This window comes from Erpetoichthys calabaricus, chromosome 8, assembly GCF_900747795.2.
Source record: "Erpetoichthys calabaricus chromosome 8, fErpCal1.3, whole genome shotgun sequence".
Taxonomy (NCBI): domain Eukaryota; kingdom Metazoa; phylum Chordata; class Cladistia; order Polypteriformes; family Polypteridae; genus Erpetoichthys; species Erpetoichthys calabaricus.
The window spans coordinates 27,016,054-27,031,707 of NC_041401.2; the positions used below are offsets into that span (position 1 = coordinate 27,016,054).

General features: G+C 35.5%; 1 protein-coding gene across 6 annotated transcripts in view; it reads left to right on the forward strand.

Annotated features, from left to right (window-relative positions):
* Positions 1–15,654, forward strand: part of grb14 (growth factor receptor-bound protein 14) — a 363,700-nt gene that overhangs the window by 340,191 nt on the left and 7,855 nt on the right. For all 6 annotated transcript variants that reach the window (XM_028806387.2, XM_028806385.2, XM_028806386.2 and 3 more), the window contains 5 exons: positions 8,584–8,694; positions 8,923–9,018; positions 10,651–10,713; positions 14,271–14,387; positions 15,121–15,190. In XM_028806387.2, the coding sequence (XP_028662220.1) occupies positions 8,584–8,694; positions 8,923–9,018; positions 10,651–10,713; positions 14,271–14,387; positions 15,121–15,190 (457 nt within the window). The remainder of the gene's footprint in view (positions 1–8,583; positions 8,695–8,922; positions 9,019–10,650; positions 10,714–14,270; positions 14,388–15,120; positions 15,191–15,654) is intronic.

Consider the following 15,654-nt stretch of genomic DNA (forward strand, 5'->3'; position numbering starts at 1 on the left):
CCAGCCATACAATTGACATTTGGGCTTTGGTTTTTACATATTGGCTGCAATAAGTACATTGAATAATTTTTTTCTTAGGTTATATTTTTGAATAAAGGCACTCTTGTTTTGTTATACCTTTTTGTGAAAGTGTTTATTTGATATTTGGACTTCAGTCTTCACACATTATATACTTCATGTCTGCATTTTGTCATTATTAGATCATGGGAAAAAAAAGTCTGTTTTTGTCATGTGTCAACATTTCTTGCCTCACATTTCCAGTCATCCTACATTTATACCCAGATCCTTGTAGACATGGAACACAAGTGAAACGTATGTATTCCAAATAACGATAGATTATTTACCCTATACAACTCCAGGCACCTCACACCCAGTTAAACAGACTTGAGCTGGAAGAACTTCAGCTGTGTCGGTGAGGGATGGGGTAGCAGATTGCTTGTGCTGATCAACACATTTGCAAAACAAAAACACTGATGAGGAGCTGCGAAGGAATTTAAGGTGGCCCGGCATTACGTCTTTTTTCATAGGCTTCAGGGATTCTAGTGTTAAGCTTTTCACCACTGGTCAATTTTTTATTTTTAATAAATCTGCAAAAATCTCAAACTTTTTTCATGTTGTCATTATGGGGTGTTGTGTGTAGAATTCTGAGGAAAAAAATTAATTTAAACCATTTTGGAATAAGGCTGTAACATAACAAAATGTGGAAAAAGTGATGCACTGTGAATACTTTCCGGATGCACTGTACATTGAAGTAAAAAAAAAAAGTGAACCCAGGATAGATCCTTGTGGTATACCATATACAGCATTTCATGGGTCTCCAAAGTACAATCATCACAACTAACAAAGAATTTTCTACCTGTTAAGTAAGACTGAAACTAATTTAATACACTGCTGGAGATGCCCATTCATTGTCTAAGGCGATTTATAAAAATACTGTGGTCTGTGGTGTCAAAAGCTGCACTCAAGTCTAAGAGAACAAGAATAGATATACAGCTTCTGTCTGCATTAACCTGCAGCTCATTTACTACTTTCACCAGTGTAGTTTCTGTACAGTGATTTTTTTCTAAAACCCCACTGAAACTTGTCAAGAATAGACTGTTTAGTCAATAATCATTCAGCCGTTTAACCGCCTTTTCTAAAATTTTACTTATAAAAGGTAGGTTAGAAATTGGTCTAAAGTTGTCAAATACAGAGGAGATGAAAATGTTTCTTGAGCCTAGGTTTAACAACTGCAGTCTTAAGACAGTTAAGGAAGACACCCCCCCCCCCCATATCTAATAATTCACTGTGTCAAGTACACTATCAATTAGCACATTAGAGTCGTCTTTGAAAAAGCCTGTTGGTACTGGATCAAAAGCGCAAGTGGAGGGTTTCAGACGAGAAATTATTCTACATAGTTCGGGTCGATCTATTTGTCATAATGCGCAACCTCGAACATTACCAATTTAAGTTAAAGTAATGTTAAACCAGAACATTTCTGCTTTTAAAGGTAAACGTGAGCCAGATTAAGAATGGCGCTTACCATTTTGGATTGAAGGCGCTGCCTTGGGAACATATGGCGGTCTCTGCGGGTGCACACTGTGAGGTACAGCATGTCGGAGCACACAGGAAACCTGTATTATGGCTAGTACAAGCTCCCTTACAGGTGGTTCAGCTTCACACACCGGTGTCCTCACAACCTGCCAAACACAGGCATTTTGAGGTGCGGCGCGCCTAGAAGTAATTGCTGGCATTTGTAACAAGCTTGTGTAAGAGAAGGGGATCCCATATTTTAAGTAAATAAGGTTTACTTACTAGAGCAATGACTACAGTGTGTGTGAGCTCAGCACAACCCTTATTCATCTGTGTGGAGCGCAACTAGCAGTTATTCAATTTTAAATATTAAGTTGCTTGGGCCATGACACTGCACATGGCATAAACACACCAGTGTCTACCTAGATTGGCGAGTGGAGTAGATGGGGGTGTCAGATTGGCTGGATAATCTTGCCAGTTATATTTAAGGAGTTGCCAGCCAACAGGAGTCATCAGTAGACCTAAATGCAAGGTAGAGTTAAACACTGCTGAGCTATAGAAGGAGCCATTGTTTTTGATTCTTGATGGCTTTGTATGTATTTTTGTATATATCTAAGTTGATAGTTTTGATGGAGGTATATACACATATTTGGTTTTGGGATACTTTTTTCTTCTGGGATTGGTGCAATTGTTTTTCTTTTTGTATATTCACACACTTGGCTTTTTCTTGTAAATATTTTTTTCATATTTTTCCTTTTTGAAGAGTTTCCTGAGCCAGGTTCAAAGAAGGAAGACTGACATTTTTTTGTATGTATGTAGTTTTTGTATAGAGGACTATAGGAGTATAATGTATTTAATGTAAACATGCAATATTTTTGGGGTGTGTTTTTTTCCTTTTTAGTTTCGATTTGCTTTTGATGAAGTGTCAGCGCTGAAGGACTTTGTGTGGTAATATGCCTACCAGGCATTACCATTTTAAAGGAAAAGAAAGTATAAGAATTGTGTAAAGACAACTTACACAAAATAAAAAGTTAAAAGCACTTGCCTGTTTAAATCATTAAAGTGCAGGGTGCACTTCCACAAGCATTTTAACTTTGGCTTCAGCAGGTGCACACAGCGGGACGCCGGTAATGGCTTGGGCGCGCCTCCAGGTCAGGCCTCCTGCGTGTACCTCATCATCAAATCAAGCGTCTTTTTAGCCACCTATCATTACCAAAGAGAAAGTGGTAGAGCATTTAGTTAAATGTACTAATTTAATTGAAAATCTTAAAAAGTACTGTTTAAGAGTCCTTAGAATACCCACAATATACAGATTTATTACCTTGAGTGCTGTCAAACTGTTTAGCAGATTTATGTAAATTGCACAAATGGTCACTTATGTAAAATGATGACTATAGTAGCCTCCTTAGTGTTACCTTTTTTTCTCAAAAAAACTTAAATATTGAATTTTTTGGCTTGAAAAATGATTTATTAAATCTCATCTTTCTACTGTAAACGTGCAACATACAAAGTACAAAGTCAGAAGTGTAGGAAGTATAATAATGATACAAACAATAATAATGAGGATGAATTAACAATAATAATAACAACAATAATAATAATATGAACAGCACCCTGCACATGTGCGAGTGACGCGAGTGTCACTTTCAGATTCCCAGAATCGCTTTCAGCTTCAGGGACTGTTTCAATTTCACTGCCTGAAGACGAGATTCACTTTGTCATCACTGCTGATGAAAGGCCTTTCTTACAAGATGCCATTTAGAGACTAGGAGAGGACGCGTCTAAACCATTGTCTTGGTATGACTCATGCCTGATGCTTATGCAAAATAGGCCTATACCACTGCCTGAATAATGCTCGACAGTAATGCTGTTCACACTTTTACAGCCAGAGTAAGCCTCAGGTCTTACATGAGACATGTCTAAACCGTTGCCCAAGATATGCTCAGTTCTAACACTAAGGATGTTAACACTAGAATCCCTGAAGCCTACGAAAAAAACTCTTAATCCCAGGCCACCTTAAATTCCCTCGCACCTCCTCATCAGCCTCTTTTATTTTGCAAATGTGTTGATCAGCAGCAGGCAGCCTGCTATCCCATCCCCCCACCGACACAGCTTTAGTTGTACACCAAGTTCTCCCAGCTCAAGTCTGTTTTTTGTGTGTGAGGTGCCTAGAGCTGTATAGGGTGAATGGCAGGAAATGCAAAGCAAGAAATGTTGAACACATAACTAGAACAGAAACTTGTTTTATGTTCTACTAAATGCTGACATGAAGTGTATGATGCGTGAAAACTGAAGTCCAAACTTTTTTTCAAGAATTTAACCAAAGTTTTTTCGTAGGCTTCACAGATTCTAGTGTTCAGTCTTTAAGTAATTCTAATAAAATTTTAATCAAATCAATATAGTTTAGCATCTTTAAAATCCTGTCCATGGCAGCACTGGGTTGAAGGCAGGAAACGACCCTACACAGGGAACCATTTAATCATAGAGTCCATTCAACAACACAAAGGCTATGGAATAACCAGTTAACACAATGAACACGTCTTGGGGGCAGAGGAGGAAAACCATATATTTTAACAGAACATTCCAGGTACCTCTTAAATGTATAAACGTGTTTGTGCTTGACGCTACTCATCCAGCTTCCTCCCACATCCATGACATATACAAATTAAAGGCCGTCTTAAAGTTGGCTAGATATGACTGTGGTGTAGATGTATGTATTGTGTAAACTATTGATATTACCTTAGTCCTTGGCTGCCAGGAGAGACTCCCTGTGGCCCTGTAAGAGAATACATTATGTTGGTTTTTTTTTTTTTTTTTTTTTTTAGAAAATCTAAACACATACCTGCCAACTCCACCTGCGGAGCTTTTCATCTTCAATATAACAATGTTTTCCTCCATAATTGAACCCACCTAATTTAGCATAATAGCTTGGGGGTTACAGTCTATCCAGACAGCTAGGAGGATAAGCAGGAACAAATCTAAAATCAGGTGCCAGTCCTTTGCCAGGCACACTTCTGCAAACACACATTCAAACAAACGGTCAGCTTAGTGTTGCCAAACTAATTGTTTTTGTGCCCAGAACTTTTCAGCTGTGGGGCAGATATGAGGAGTACTACATGCCCATAAATTATTAAAATGAAGTACATTGCTGCGCATCACTTCTCCTCATTAAATGCTGGCTGAGTTCAGGCTGTAGTTATTTTTTGTGTAGGACAATCATCATTTTTGTACATCTGCCTCTATAAAAATCTACATTTCTAACTGAAAATACATCTCTTATGGTAATGGTACACATGCTGATCAATAGTTTATACTGCTAGACACCTGTTCATTTGCTTACTTTATACACAAGGCTGCAAGCGTGAACAGATCGTTACACATGTGATAAAATTTGTGTACATCACAAGAGTGTAAGTTACTGTATCTGTCCCATAATTCCATTCCATATACAGTCGACCCTTGATATACGACCAGCCTGACATGCGAACAACTTGGTTTACGACCAAAATTTTTGTTCTGAATTACGACCAACGTCTTGCGTTATGACCCGAATGCAGTCACGTGTATCTGCTTGCGCGATTGTAAACAAAGAGCCGAGAGCATTTGTAAGCGTCAGTCGGAGCCCAGATACACGTGTTTGTGGACGTAATTTCGGTCAGTGCAGTGATTTATATAATTTATTTCGATAATTGCTAAGGAAGGAAGAGAAGGTAATGAAGGTAAAGAAAGCGATCACAATCGAAACGAAGAAGGAAATTGTGCGGAAATATGAGAGTGGCGTTCGTGTGACCGATCTCGCTAATATGTACAGCATGTCGAAATCCACCATCTCGACAATTTTACAAAGAAAAGATTTGTGTAAGTAGGCTCCTTCCAAACAATAACCACCTTCCATTTCATTCTCCTCCTCCTCCCTTCCTGCAACCCAAAGATGTCAAATTAAATGGTGAGTACAATATGAAATTGTTGTTTATGGTAGGCTAGGCACTTTTTATAACTTTTTGGTTAGTACATTAGAAAAAGTATTGGTGTTTTGGTAAATTATGCACATTATACAACCCTTTTTTATTATGAAAATGTTAAGTGTTGCTGTGGGAGGTTTGGAACACATTATGGGTATTTCCATTATTTCTTATGGGAAAAATAGTCTTGACTTACAACCAACTTGAGTTAAAACCAGCCCTCACGAACGAATTGAGTTCGTAAGTCAAGGGTCCACTGTAGTTTTATTCAGAGGGCAGACAGTAAATAAATGTTAGATAATATGTCATCTGTTGAGAGTAGAAGCACATTAGCCGCTAGTACAGTAGCACCATGCATTTCTTTGACAGCTTTTTAAATTTTCTCTTATAAGCTGTAGGAACTGCAAAAATGTTGTTTAGGTTATTCACAACAAACCCATGGAAATATCCAATGTAAAGATGAAGCTTACTCCAACTAGAGAACAATTACAATTTTCAATAATTCAGGAGCAAAAAAAAATCATGAAGCTGGTTGAAGGAATGAAGATTATCTATTTTCTCCTTTTTTAGTCCATAAGATTTATTGTAGGCAGGGCTCCCAACAGCTTTCTCTCCTCTCTTCAGATGCAGTCAAATCACAGCCAACAGAGAGTACAGGTGCTGCACAAACTAACTAGTTTCATAAGTACCCACCTCCACAGGAAGCAGCTATTAAAGCATCAAATTGGTCTAGAATTCAGATATCTACTGTGGCATCTAACATGTACAAACATTTTGGATGTTCCTGGGCCAGGACACATCAAAAATTATATTTAAAATCATTTACCAACATGTTAAAAAATAAGTATGCTTTTAAAGCATGCTGTACTAATAGACATAAAGCACAAATTGAAATCGCCTTGTACTGCAGCTTCTTTTTCCTGCGTAACCTTTGGTAAGTCTTATAAATGAGTGCCTTTTCTTTGCACCTTTTGAAGCTATTCCTTGTGATGGAGGTTTGGAGCATGATCATACAGAATAGACACATGCAAAAAATATAAACATTTTTGAGAATGGGGAGTATATGCAAATAGTGTTATTATAATGTCCTGTGAAGAAAATAGCAAGAAACTTTTCTAGCAGATACAACCTTAACTATGGGGCACATGTTTTCCTATCAAGAATTGCTTCCCACCCTGTACCCACTGCTGCTGCAGGGACATGAACAAAATGTAATAGAATGTTTCTTAACATCTTGATCCAAAATGCAAAATAACAGATCTTAACAGACATTTTTTCCCCCTTTTCTGCCACTATCCTTCAAGGGGTTCATCGAGGGTCCGTTTTGGCCTATACAAGTTTCCTCTAGAATCAGTTATTCAACATCATAATACTGCACTTCATTGCTATACTGAGGTCACACAGTTGTGAAGCCAGCTGATAAGGATTCAATAACCAATCAGATCAACTGCCTTAACACTAGAATCCCTGAAGCCTACAAAAAAAAAATGTTGTAATGCCGGGCCACCTTAAATTCCTTCAAACCTCTTCATCAGCGTCTTTGTTTTGCAAATGGGTCAATTGCCTGCTATAGCTGCCTGCTATCCTGTCCCCCACCAACGCAGCTGAAGATCTCCCAGCTCAAGTCCGTTTATCTGTGTGTGAGGTGCCTAGAGTTGTATAGGGTAAATATAGCGTTATTTGGAATACATGCATTTCATGTGTGTTCTGTGTGTACAACAATCTGAGTAAATGTTGGATGACAGGAAATGTGAGGCAAGAAATGTTGAACACATAATTAAAACAAACTTTTTCCATGTTGTGTAGTACTAGGGTGTTGTACCGTGTTAGCCATTATGAATGTAGAGAAAAGCCAAGCAAAATGACACCTTTTATTGGCTAACTAAAAAGATTACAATATGCAAGCTTCCGAGGCAACTCAGGCCCCTTCTTCAGGCATCTTGCCTGAAGAAGGGGCCTGAGTTGCCTCAATAGCTTCCATGTTGTGTGAACACTTTAGTCCAAATATCAAATAAATGTGTGCTTTTATTCAAGAATATAACCACAGAAAAAGAAATAATTAAATTCACATGTTGCTGTCAATGGGTAAAAACCCAAGTCCAGATATCAATTGACAGAAAGCCGATGTGTTTGCTTGGCTGGTGCAAAAGTAAGAACTGCCATCTCGTAAGATGTTGTGGGTTTAAGTCCAAGCACTCACTATTCTAAGCAGTGAGCTGCTATTATTATTACTATAATACAATAAAAACATACATTTGACTCGAGTCTGAAACGCCTGGTGTAAATTTTGACTACTTGTAAAAGCATTTTTTTGTTTTAATTCAGCTTTATTCTACACAAATCTACAGTATTAACACCACTGAAGCACACAAGAAGGCAAATGACAAAGAAAGTGCACACCTCGTGTATCCACTTTCCTACGACTGAGTCCTTTTGTGTGAACAGATTTGTCATCTGAACTTCAAGATACCCTCTAGTGGTAAAAGTACATGAAGTATTCATTACTGAAAAAACCTGAACGCCAGTAGCAGATGCTCTGCGATTTTCAAATGTTCTAAGGCATTCCAGAAATTTAAAAATTTTACTAATAACTATGCATCAAATTTTACATCTCAGTCACAGACTCATTTCATTATTTGTTTTATAAGGGCCCTTGTAATTTTTCTTTCTATGAAAGATTCTATTTTAGAAAGGTTTCCTCGTCTTACTCTTCTTAGCTTTTTTTGACTGTACCAATGGTCCCATATTTTTAATGTGTATATATACACGTATAAATAATGTCAAATCTGTGTCATTTTCCTACAACACATTTGACTTACATTTAATTCTATTTTTGTCTAGTTCATGCAGTTATTAAACACATACAGGCATTTTCAATTTTTAATTAGTGTTTTCAGTTGTTTTATGACATATTATAACTATAGTAAAATACTAGTTTATATATTTGTAGCCAAATAAGGTCTAACAGGCAATAAGTTAGTTACAAAACAGCTGAACTGGTGTTCCAAATAATTTTTAAGGTAAAATAAATTACAAATGCTGAAAAAATAAATACAGAAAAGTTTACTTCTTATTGAAAATACATATGGTATGTTATTTTTATATACAGGAACCCAGGCATCTTCAGTTCTTTGCTGAATTCAGTGAGAGTGATGTCTATTGCTTGCTAGCTGGACGGAAGATGTATGGTGCACCTACTGACTATGGATTCTGTATTAAGGTATTTTTTTTTAATGTTTCTTCTCTCCAACTAGTTTCCAATAGCCTTTTAACATATTTGAAATGTTAAACTTTGTTTAAAGTTTGTAAATTACTTTTTTTTTTTTTTTTTAATATCATACTTTATCTGTAAGATCTTAAAAGTAGGAGAATTTTAGTGGCTTTTATTCCAACAGGTGTTATCTTCAAGATAAACATTAATCCTAAAAAATATGCTGTGGCCTTCCAGCCTAACAAATCAGGAGGAGCCAGGGACCTGAAACTGCTCTGTGCTGATGAAGAGCAGATTCGTACCTGTTGGATTACAGCCATTCGACTTTTCAAGGTAATTTAGCTGTTTTTTTTTTTGTATAAAATAACTATATGCAAAGTTAAAACGTGTATTTAAACACATTCATTATACCTGAACAAATCATTTTTACATTTTTAAATTACCATCATTAGGGAAATGCTTATTAATCTTTATAAGTAACTGTATTCCTCCATTAAATTTGACCAAAAATATCTATCTGATCTCCTTACAAATAATTGATAGAGAATTTAATAAAATAAATAATGGGAAATGTACTTTGTGTGTTAAACACACTGATTTAACATTAACAAACTTAATTCAAATACTTATGAGATTATCAACTTTAAGAGGATAATTGGAGTAAAATACTCCCATCAATGGGACGACAATCAAAAATAATTTTCAGTTGCCCTACTCAGTTAAAAAACACACACAAAGTGTAGTGGTCTGCTTTTTGTGAGACCTGTTTACAGGAGAGCGAGATCTTAAAATCAAAACTGATTTTTGAACACCTTACAGAAAAATGTGTTGATGCTCATGAACATGGAAATATTCATTTAAAAACATTCTAAAGATTATGGCCTCCATCCATCCTTAGTCAGTCAGATAGTTCATAAATGTTGAAAATTCACTACTTTTGCTGCTAAATGGAGGATTGCTGATCCAACAAAACTAACTCCAAAAATATAGTGTACAGTGCACCGCAAGGTCATAAATAACCATACTGGTGTTCATAAATCTACATGAAGGAAAATACTGAGGAAGAGTGGTGAAAAATGGAGCATGTCAAAGAGAAAAAACAATGTTCTACAAAATTATGTAGTTTAAAGTATACCCCAGAGCACCAAGTTTGTAGTCAGCAGAGTTGAAACTGGGATAGAAATAACATTTGTTTGCCATAAATGAAACAATGAATACTATTAAATGATTATTCATTGAACTATAAAACACAACTAAAGGCTGTTGTACAATCTTGGCACCTAAGCGACTTGCAGTTAATATAGAAATACACATTTAGGGTCAGCATAATGATAGAATGCAGATAATTCTAAACTATTCATATAAAGTTACTTCTACAGGAGCCTTATGCTTCAATAGTTTCAGAGATTTACCTTATGTCTTTTTCTATCCAGCTATTCCAATATGAATTAAGATTTTTATGAATCCTTCAATTTAAGATTCTTAGAGAGTTAGAGATAATTTCTGTTTATCTTGCTGTTAATGTGAAACAGTTAATAGATGAGAAATGATAATGATTGTGTTGCATTGTGTACATTCAAGAAACATAAAACAGTAAATTGCTATAAAGATTATTAGTGATAGGAAAATGATGTCTGTTTGTGAAATGCATATTTAAGAGTTACCCTAAAATAGACTGGTTCTCCATTCATGCTTTATTTCTGCCCCCTACCTGATGCTATTGAGACAGGATTCCCTAAACCCTGAAATGAATATATGGATTTCAGAAAAGGCATGTGTATTTTCTGTATTTTTGAGGCTAGAAAAAGGATTTTTTTTAATTAAGGTTTAAGTATATTAACATAAAATGAAGAATTAAGCAGATGTTATTTCATAATGTGATCATATTAAAAATGAATTGTGGAATTTTGGTTAAGAGAATAATCTGATGAAATTATTTAATGTATTCCTTAATTTGTATTTCAGTATGGCATGCAGTTGTACCAAAATTTCATACATCCTCATCAGAAACAGAAAACCTCACCAATTGTAAGTACAACATTTTCGCAAAAGATATAAGTAGCAATTCCCAGCTCTCACAGTGTACACTACTTTTTAAAGAAGAGTTACATAGACATCATATTCATACAGGAGACTTACCATACCTGTTATGAGAAATTTTCATTCTTTACTTAGGCTTGACAGTGAGAACACTATAGGTAAAATCTCATTACTTAATAAGAACTCAGTGTTAATATATATTGTAAATTTATCGTTGTAGAGTGTTATGATCAGTTAGATGAGTAAGCAATTACAATTACTAATTAATCTTTCTATTGTGTATTATGTATTTACAAAGTGTACTATGTTGATTTGAGACTAGTAAATGTATAAACTATAATTTTCACATACTTGCAAAAAACATACATGTAGTAGTTATATATATATTTTTATATATTTTTTTTCTTTATTTCGCCTTATACAATTTCTTGTATTAGGAGTTTGTTAGTTTTCGCATACCCCTTGGGGTCAGAGTGCAGGGTCAGTCATTGTACAGCGCCCCTGGAGCAATTACAGGTTAAGGGCCTTGCTCAAGGGCCCAGCAGAGTAGGATCTCTTTTGGCAGTGACGGGGATTCGAACCGGCAACCTTCTGGATGCCAGCACAGATCCTTAGCCTCAGAGCCACCACTATATATATATATATATAAAAATAATAGTTGCAAGATATAATGAAAAGACAAAGGCAGGTAAAGAAAATGAATAAACGTGATTACACAGTACTTTCATATATATATTTGTTTAAGGTAGTAAAGTGGAACAGTGGCTAGCCCTGCTGGCTGACAAATCCAGTGTCAACCCGACGCTTGGTTGTCGTATATATGCAGTATGCATGTTCCTCTCAGATCTTTGTGTACTCCAATTTTCCTCTAACATACTAAAGATGCCAGTTTTAGGTAAAATGTTAATTCTAAATTGGCCCAGCATGGGTGTGGGTGAGTGGACCCAGCATTTGACTTGTGTTGTGTTCAGGGCTGGTCCATACCTTGCCTCTGATGCTGGCAGTCATCTGTTCAACCTTCCTTTTATATATTTTGCTTTATTAATATGGGCAGTCTAGCCTTTGTTAGAATGTTTCTGCATAATTTAGGAGACTGAGCTTAGTAATCATGCATAATGTCAGTTTGGTTGCATGTGCTTTCTCAATCTGTCTGTTAGAGAATACAGCTGTTGCTTTGCCACCAGTCACCACAGTGACTTAATCAACAGATACAGATGAAATCCTGCCAAATACTTATGTCACTTTTACTTCTCTTGGGGCTTCTCCTCCGCCACAATTAGATGTTCCTACCACCTATCAAAAATATTCCTAGTCAAGTTCCCAAAATATTTTCCTCATTGCTTCACAAAGCTCCTGTAGCTGCCACCATGTTGCCTGCACCAATTAGGAAATCAGGAGAAACATCACCTAATACTGCATTTGAGTTTCTCACATGTTACGACATCAGGAGTTCAGGTGTCCTTTCACACTTAATGACTCATTTGTACTGATAAGCAATAAAAGCCAGGCATACACTATGTGAATTTTTTGGGCTCTTGAAAGGTTGGAAGCCTCCTGAATTATCAAATGCAAGATTTCATGGCGAAACCACGGTTATCTGTATTTGCTTGATTAGCCTGTATCTTATAAAAAGCAGACTACATTATTTATTCTCATCCAATACTACCTGGAGTTTGGACTTAATACACAGTTCCTCAGTATTTCTTCTTTGAAAACCCAATCATGTATTTCTCAAAAGAGATATCAAAGTGTGTGGTTCTCTTGCCGCAGCTTGAAGTATTTGGTGGTCTTCTAATGTGTTTGCAAACATCTTAGAGTCATGCCTGCAAAACCATTAACAATGAGTTGCCTTCTCAGTGACCACAGAGCTTAAAAAACACAGAAATAATTGTGACCTCTTAAACCTTATAACTCAAGACGACAATGTTCCTTTTTTTGTCAAAAATCCATTGGATGTAAGTAAGCCACTCAGATCAGGCCTTAGTTTATGTCATGACATGCAGGTAGTAGATTATGAACTTCAACTTTTTGCAATTCTGAGCTAATTTAAAAAATGGTTAGGACCTCAGAACTTAGGCTAAAACTAGTTTATGTACACACTAAGGTATTCTTCATTTTGATGCCCTCTGTTGTGCTTGATGTGCACCAATATGTCTAAAGCTTAACAAAATTACAGATAACAACCACCATCTGACCAGTACAACCACATTTGCTGTTGAGGTCGTCCAGAGGGACAAATTCATACTATATTCACCAGAGGTCTACTAACTAGTAGCAGAAGAAATTCTAGTGCTGATTGTTGAACTCATTGCAAACAGGACTGACTACCCCTTGCATTTCCAGACTCCACACAGTCCAGTTGTGTTTTCCAGATGTGTTTAGCCCATACTTCTACTGGATGAATTGTCCTAACACTAAGTAGTGATCAGTTGACACTTTAAAACAATGTCTTTTACTAAGTGTACAGTATGTACTTTTTCACAAGTTATGGTTTATTCTCTGCAGATTAAGTAATGACAAACTAAAATGCTGTTATGTGTTATCTGTTACCCACAGTTAGCATTTTCTAATATTATGAACTAATGAGAACTATGCGATTATTATGTTTTAACCTATACAAATCACGTATCTGAAACAAGGTATACTTATATATTTTGTTTCACTTTAATCCTGAAATTACTGCTAATAAATACATTACATCAGACTGAATGCTTGGTTCATAGTCCACTTTTGGCTAATATTTAATATGTTTATGTATAGAATTTGCCAGAAACTAGACCTTAAGTGCAAATTAGATTCTTCTTTTAAACTAATTTACAGTTGGTCTTTAGATGCCTTCCCTATGGAGCTTACATGTCCTTCAAATGTTTATGTGCATTTTTCCAGTAACCCATTTCATGTTACATCCCAAAGACAGATTTTTAGGTTGACTTACAACTCAAAGTATGCCAAGTGTCAGTGTAGACATAGTAGAACTGCAGTGACACTCCTGGCTACATTACTGACCTATATGCAGTGTCGCCACTATCCAGTCCTATGATAAACAAGACTGTATTAAAATACATAAATGTTGTATGCAACAGTACCTGATGTACTCTTTACCCCTATTTCCATACCACTTATTCAATGACATTCATATCAAAGTCTTATTCAGGATAGTAATTACAGCTACACAGTATTGTTACATAAAATGTTCCTGTTAAGTTTGTTGATGTTATTTGCCAATTTACTCCTGTTGCTCTGGCTACCATTGCCGCTATGCTGAAAAAAGTGGATTCAAAAATGACTGGATGCATGTTAATCTTCAACTGGACAATAATATGAATAATAATACATATGAAAATTATATAACACAGTTGACTGGTGTAATACTAGAAAACATATAGCTACATGTTATGATAAAAGCAGTCAGAATTAGTTTGCCCAACAGTTATTTGGCTTGGTTTTTAGATGAGCAAAACCACTAGATGGCAATATAACATAACAGGTTTTGGTCAACTTCCTTTTCTTGGTGTGTATTTTCCTTATTTTTCTTTTCTCCCCAGAGGAGCATTTCAGAAAATTCACTTGTGGCAATGGATTTCTCAGGGCACAAAGGCAGAGTGATTGAAAACCCAAGTGAAGCACTTTCTGTTGCAGTTGAAGAGGGACTTTCTTGGCGGGTATAAAATATATTGGAATTGTCCTTTAGTTGAACATACCAGAACACAAATACTTTTTAAAAGCAGTGGAAATGTGTAATTTAAGGACTTAATATTGTTAAATTGGTGTGCATTTCTTCTCATGTTAATCCTACTAATGGTTTTAATATACAAAAGACAACTGATTCTCTTTCTGCACTAAAAATGTAAATGTGAACATTTTAACAGTTGGAGCATAACATTTTTTTTTTTTTAAATAGTACTAAGAGATATTGCCGATATAGCATCTAAATATCAGGGAGACAGTAGTCTTGTATTATATACTGAAACATTTGAACCTAATAAAAATTTATGTATAAAATTTGTAAATCTAAAAATGTAAACAAAGATTCAAATTTGGGTCTTAAACTTCTATTATTTCCTTGAAGATCAAAAGGATATATATTTTTGATGGTTGTATTTTTCTAACATCTAAACAAGTAAAAATTAGTTATAATGTTAACTCCCAGTTATTCCAGCTTGGCTCTAAAGAAGAAAGAGTGACTGGACAAAGTTAATTTTCCGTTAGCATAACTAAGTTTTTTATATCATCTCTCTCTTTCTCTGTTAAAATCAAAAAATGGTTACCTGAATGTTTTGTTGTCAGCTAAATAGGTTAACTTCAACTACTGCATTATCATCACAATCACAAGACTGCTTGAAATCTCTATTGGTAATGCTTCTTTTTTTATTTGTTCAAACAATCTTTGTACAGAGAAAAACCTGCCTTCGGCTGAATTCACATGGGAGTCCATCCACATCTCAGAGTTCCTCTTCAAATTTAGGTTAGTTTATGAAAAAGACGTTTATTTTATTTGTCAGCCTGGTGACATATTTAATTGGTAATCTCCTTTTTAGTAAATATATTTTTTCCTTCTAATAAGTAAAAGATTCAACGGACACTAATTCAAACTTACTCCGCGTAATTACTGTACAGTAATTACATGCAGTAAACTGACCTTCCAATATATATATTTTGTAGATTGTTTAGGAATGTAAAAGATTTGTGGTTTTTTTTTCCAAAGCTGAAATTACACTGTTAATCAGAATGTTAATTTGATTTAAAAAAAAATGTAATACAAATATTTCCCACTTTTGCCATATCTACTGTGTCCATTTATAGTAGCAACACGGTAAAGTGAATGTAGTTTCATTGTTGTGTAAATGTTCATGCAATGTAATAAAGCTCACTAAAGTTCCCTTTTTGTGGTTAACTTAACAAGCATTATAATAAGTGTTTTATAGAGTG